The following is a 6,000-nucleotide window of genomic DNA, read 5'->3' as shown; positions in this document are numbered from 1 at the left end:
TGGCTGGAAAGATAAGATGCTGCGGCACAGAACAGAAAGTGCTGCACGGAGACACCTTTTACCCAAATGCAGTGGTCTGTGGTTTGGAGACCACTGCCCTAGTAAAACACACAAGCACACCTTGCACACACCGCGTAGCCAAGACTGAGTGGGGCCCTTCCTTTCTGCTCCTATGCAGCACACAGGGAGCCTCTAGGACTTGGACCCACATTCAAGGCCATGGCTGCAATTCAGGAAGCCCCTTTAGCCATACCCTCCATTCCCAGCAGGTCTTCTCACTGCATTGCCGCTGAACTTCAGAAGCAGCTTGTGCCCAAGAGCACGCTGGGTTGCTCTTGCAAAAAGAAACTCCCCCAAACCCTGAAGGTTATGCACACACACCCCTCTGAATTGCAGCCCATATCTGCAAAAGTAAACTGGTTTGGAACTGATTTTACCACTTCCCTCCTTGGAACCCTCATGGTTCTCCGAAGGGGGCAGAGGGACCACCACAAGGGACTTCTCAGCCGCTTCGGAAGACCATGCATCTCAAGGAAGCCTTGAGGACCTCACAACAGCAGAAAGGATTTTAAGATACAGGTCTTGGAGAATACAACCAATCCACTTGAAAGGAAACACCTTCCTGTGTTTTAGCCAAAGGAAGGGGAGCGAAGTGGGTACCCAACAGATACACCTTCTTAGGTTCTGTGCTGCTAAAGATCAACTTTTCCTTCAGGACCAAGACCAACGACATTGCTACTCAGGTATGAAAACATAAATAAATAAAAGACAGATATATTATGTAAGAATATGATTGTACACAATACATCTGAGGTATTACTAATTTAAATAAGGGTCCATGCTCCGTTCAAGCTTCAGTGGCTATTTAAATTGTGGAATTTTGCAATAAATAGAGAGAGAGAAAAAAAAAGGATTTGTATATAATAGTGTATGGGGTCTTTTTTCTCTGTAAACTTTTTTCCCATTTAAGCAACAGCTCATTCTCAAGCAAACCATTTTCACAATAAATATAATTCCCAAAGCAGTTTGAGAAATTGTCTGCCGACATTGACAATGTCCGCAGAAGGTGCTTGGCGGATGATCTTGAATGTTAAACGCAAAGAATACTTCTCAAGAGGTTTTGTTTCCCCCCCCCCCCCATACAAAATGCAGGCAAATTGTACTGGTTTTGTGAAGTGGTCGTCTGCCTCCCCTGCCCAGCCCACCCCACCCCGACACCTTGAAAAGGCCAAAATGTTTTGCACAAAAACAGTAGGAAAACCGATTGTAGCTGCAGTATTTCAAAGTGTCTGAAAAGGAACAACAGATTTCCCCACTTAGGAAGCTCTCTGCAGCCTTTAGGTCTCTTGCGGGAAAGGCTGCCAATTCACAATGAGCTTTTTAGTTCATGCAAGGGTCACCCCTCTTCTGCTCTTGAAACAAAATTAAACCTTCACTGTCTCCATTAGTGATGACTTAATGGCATCTTCTAGAAGCTGATTGTCTGTAAAAGGTGCAGGGGTTTCTGGGACAGACTCAGACAAGCCAATCAGCGATTCGAGAAAGCAGCTGCTCTGGTCCCCAGACTGGGCAAAGGTGGGGCAGTTTGGCAACTGCAGCTGCAATGCTGAGAAGTTGTCCAGGTTCTCGTACTCCTTTAAAGAGTTATAAAGGGGTCCCAGGTTGTAGTCTGAGAAAGACTGAAAGAAATCCAAGGAGTCCGAGGAGAGGCTCAGATCCATGTAGTTCCTGGAGCACTCCTCTGCCACCGACGGCACGCAGCAAGGGATGCCCCCACACAGGGCTCCACCTGAGGTTTCCTCAAGAAAGCAGCTGGCATCCTGATTGGCGTTCTCATCCAAGCATTCCGTGAGATTTGACAAGTGGCTCAAGCAGTTGCCAGCACCAAGCTTATCGACAGAGTTCGTTACGCACTGGTCTTCCACGTCCGCGCTGAAGAAATCGGCGGGGTGGAAAGAGCTCAAGTTATCTTGGCAGGTGCTGGGGGCGCTGCTGTCATCCTCCACATCAGAATCGTTGAAATGGAGTATCCGTGCCAGGCCGTCGTCGTCGATATCGGACTGCGACTTTTCCGACGGGATGGCCTCGTACTGATCTTCCAAATCCTCGCTCTGATTGGAGGACACTGAGGAATCCGTCATGTCACTGCTGCAGCTGTTCTCACCAATCGTCTCCAAGTCAGTGTTGAACTGGAAGGCGGGCGTCAGAGGCACGGTCCTTTCCTCAAACACCGCCTTGCCCACGGAGGACCCAAAGGGATGGAGCCGCTCCCTGAATGGCAGCTCCGGCTCCGGGGTTCTCTCGTTGCTCGGCTGATTCTTTTCCAATTCCAGTTTCATGATGGTATGAATGAAGTGTGTCTGTACACGTGCCTGGTTAAACTCGATTCTCCCTTCCGTGTTCCCACAACCATCCTTTGTGCAGCCACAAGGAAATGAAGTGTGATCCATCTGTGAACACAGACATTCAATTTTAGTCGTATGATGATCACCTTCTGCTTGATTCAAAAAACTAGCCATCAATCCACCTGGATGATCTTGGCTTAACTCAGGGGTGCCCAAACCCCGGCCCTGGGGCCACATGCGGCCCTCAAGGCTTCTCAATGCAGCCCTCAGGGAGTCCCCAGTCTCCAATAAGCCTCTGGCTCTCCAGAGATTTGTTGGAGCCCGCACTGGCCCAACGCAACTGCTCTCAGAGTGAGGGTGACTGTTTGACCTCTCGTGTGAGCTGTGGGATGAGGGCTTCCTCCACTGCTTGCTGTTTCACGTCTGTGATGCAGCAGTGGCAGCAAAAGAAAGGCCAGCCTTGCTTTGTGCAAGGCCTTTTATAAGCCTAGAGCTATTGTAAGACCTTCATTCATTCATATAAGTTTATCTTTAATATATTCATTTATGTAAACTTAGGTAAATTTATTCAATTTTAAATGTAAATTAATTCTTTCCCCCCCTCCGGCCCTCGACACAGTGTCAGAGAGATGATGTGGCCCTCCTGCCAAAAACTTTGGACACCCCTGGCTTAACTGATGCTTTTAACTTATAAATCACTTTGGACCGATGCACACAACCACTACCAGCTCAGGAGAATATCCTGAGAGAATCTCCTTTTTAAAAGAAAATCAAATAGATACAACCCGCCTGGAACAAAAATTTAACTATATATACACATGAATGGCACTAGATAAAATATATAATTTCATTGTTTTTACTCTTAATTCATAAAATATATAGAAACATGAAAGAACGAAGCTGCTTTGCCCATCTTGATGCTTTGAATAAAAGGCATGACAACCCACTTTTAACCCATTTCTGCCCAGCCACTAGTGTACACATTTGATCCCTGTTGCGTATATGCAACGTTGGGCAGAAATGGCTTTAAGCACTGAAAGACCCCTTCAGATACAACATTCAGCTTTCAGGGTCTGGGTCCTCCATGAGGAGCTTTAAGGAAAGGTCACACACCTGACACTTGATCCCTGCCAAGCTGCAGCTGCACGTCTCTGGATCGCAGAACTCCTGGCAGTCACAGCCACAGTCCTCACGGGAGAGGCGGATTCCGTGCAGCTCCCGCTTTTCCTCTTTGTCAATCTTCTTGACACCAAGGGCCTTAAGCAGAGCCCGCCTCTTCTTGGCTGGGTACGGCTGCAGGAAGCCATCCTCCAGCTCCATGCTGTTGAGGTCGATGTCGTCATCAGAGATGTCTTCGGTGGTGAGCCGACTAGCCTCCTCCGACTCTTTCGTACCGTTCATGGTTAGCTGGACAGGGAGAGAGGTCAAGAGGAAGCCACCTGTTAGAGGACAACAACAGCCCCCAGGGAACTCTGAAGCAGCAAGACCAGCTAAGCCCAGTGTGTGAAGTCATGGACTGTCTGGCTATGAGAAAGACCTGGATTCAAATCTCTACTCCACAAGTGTGCTCAATGACTTAAGCATTCTTGGGATGGTTCCAACGGGAGTTTCCCAACTCCAGTTATTCAGGCGCCAACTTACCAACATCACGCTCAACCTTAACTTCTATCAGAGGCCTGCCATTTGCTACTTGCAGTTGGAAAACTACACAGAGCAACTTCTGGTCACGTGAGTCCTTTTTTCTCCTGGACTCTCAAATCAAGTCTACCGAAGGGGTGGTGGTGGTTGCAACCGATTAGGCAAGTCTACTTATGTGTCACTGCATTCCTTTCTTGCTACAGAATTTCTAGATAACACAGTGACAATCTCCAGGTATCTCAAAACAGCCTGGTTACTTCTGATTCAAAATACCAGTTGTTCCTTGCTGGAAACATGCAAAGGCAGAGCTTAAAATGATGCTTGGGAGGCACCATGGTGCCCGCTGCGACCAAACCCTCCGTGCGTTCCCACTTACTTTCCACTTCAGTGCCTCCAATTTCTCCTCTTTCAAGCGCTCCTTCAGCTTTTCCCTTCGAACGGCCTCCTGTTCCTTGGAGAACTCGGTGAGCGTGAACTCCTGGGAAAAGCTGTGCTTGGTGACCATACCCAGGGTGCATCCCCCCCGGCTGGGCACGCTGGTGAAGCCCTGGCAGCGCTGGAAGTAGAAGACTGTGACACGGTCAAACTCCACATTGTTGCGCTTTAGCCGCTTGCTCTTCTTCAGGATGGATGTTGCTGGGGACAGAAAAGGAAGGAACCTCAGCATGCATTCACGGCTATCAACTGTTTCTACAGGATGAATCTACAAGGACTAGAAACTTGCTTTTTTGCAGAAAAACAGCACTTCAAGGTATCTTAGAGACAAATGTTAAAAAGGTTGTCTTCAGGCCTTTTTCACAGGTGGCAAGTTGCCTCTCACACACACTCTGTTATCTTTGCAAGAAGGGAGGTGCTGGCCCAATTATATATAGGCTTACACTTGTGTCTTAACAGACACTTTGTGTACCCTACAGCAAGAAAAAACAGCAAGCCTGAATCCTGTGCCAAGGAGACCCCAAACACTGTCATCAGTCTGTGGAACTCCTTGCCACAGGATGTGGCGATGGCATCTGGCCTGAATGCCTTTAAAAGGGGATTTAACAAATGTATGGAGGAAAAGTCCATCAGGTTAGCTGTGATGGGTATGTGCAACCTCCTGATTTTAGAAGTAGGCTACCTCAGAATGCCAGATGCAAGGGAGGGCACCAGGATGCAGGTGACCTATTGACCAGTGTCCTCCCTAAGGCATCTGGTGGGCCACTGTGAGATTCAGGAAGCTGGACTAGATGGGCCTATGGCCTGATCCAGTGGGGCTCTTCTTATGTTCTTACTGCCATCACTTATGTCAACTGGCCTCATCTGTACAAGTCTGAGATTCAGACACATTCCGGCAAAGGCATGGAAGGAGGAAAGAGTCAAATACTCAAGCTGTCCCTGCAGAGCATTAATGCAGAGCTTTGGAACGTGCAAGCACTGGACATATTCTCAATACTCCTCACAGCAACTCTGTAAGGTAGTACAGCGAGATCTGAATTGTCCAGGCTCACAATCTGGAGCCGCAATACTCCAGCAGCTCCCCCCTTCCTAAGCCACACACATTCTGAGGCATTACAGTCCTGGGGGGACCGTGCCACAAGTCCTGCTGTACATTTCGGCCAGTTCCTATTTCAGCCTGGAGACAGGTGCGGCAATACACATATCACAGCGCTCAGAAGCCTATCCACACGGGGGGCTGCTGCTACACTTGCCATGATTTTCTCCAGGAAATCTGCACTCCAGATAGCACCCAGGGACATGAAATATTCATCAGCCATTACTCAACCGCCACGGCACGACATCCACATGCTGCCGGCCAGGTGACTTGCAAGGACCTTTGCAGGCCAGGCGGTTTAAAGAGAGCACCGCAAAGGGTTTTGTTGCAGGGGGGAGAGAACAAGAGCAGCCGCGCAGCTGCTTTGAGGACATTTCCTTTGCTGTCCGCTGGGAGGACTACAACTCTACAGCTTACTCTCCAGGGGCTAATTTGACGGCAGCTGCAAAGCAGTTAATCTTCATGCAGGTGATCCCAGTATAAACA

General features: G+C 48.5%; 1 protein-coding gene across 1 annotated transcript in view; it reads right to left on the bottom strand.

Moving 5' to 3' along the window:
• Positions 1-1,234: 1,234 nt before the first annotated feature.
• CSRNP1 (cysteine and serine rich nuclear protein 1) overlaps positions 1,235-6,000 on the bottom strand; it is a 28,738-nt gene continuing 23,972 nt past the window's right edge. Inside the window, exons 3-5 of the mRNA XM_066628926.1 lie at positions 4,360-4,619; positions 3,459-3,752; positions 1,235-2,450 (exon numbers count right to left, since the gene is read on the bottom strand). Of these exons, the coding sequence (XP_066485023.1) occupies positions 1,425-2,450; positions 3,459-3,752; positions 4,360-4,619 (1,580 nt within the window). The 3' untranslated portion in view covers positions 1,235-1,424. The remainder of the gene's footprint in view (positions 2,451-3,458; positions 3,753-4,359; positions 4,620-6,000) is intronic.

Source organism: Tiliqua scincoides, chromosome 5, assembly GCF_035046505.1.
Source record: "Tiliqua scincoides isolate rTilSci1 chromosome 5, rTilSci1.hap2, whole genome shotgun sequence".
Classification (NCBI taxonomy): domain Eukaryota; kingdom Metazoa; phylum Chordata; class Lepidosauria; order Squamata; family Scincidae; genus Tiliqua; species Tiliqua scincoides.
The sequence above is the reverse complement of the archived record's forward strand: the minus strand, read 5'-3'. Positions and strand labels throughout refer to the sequence as shown.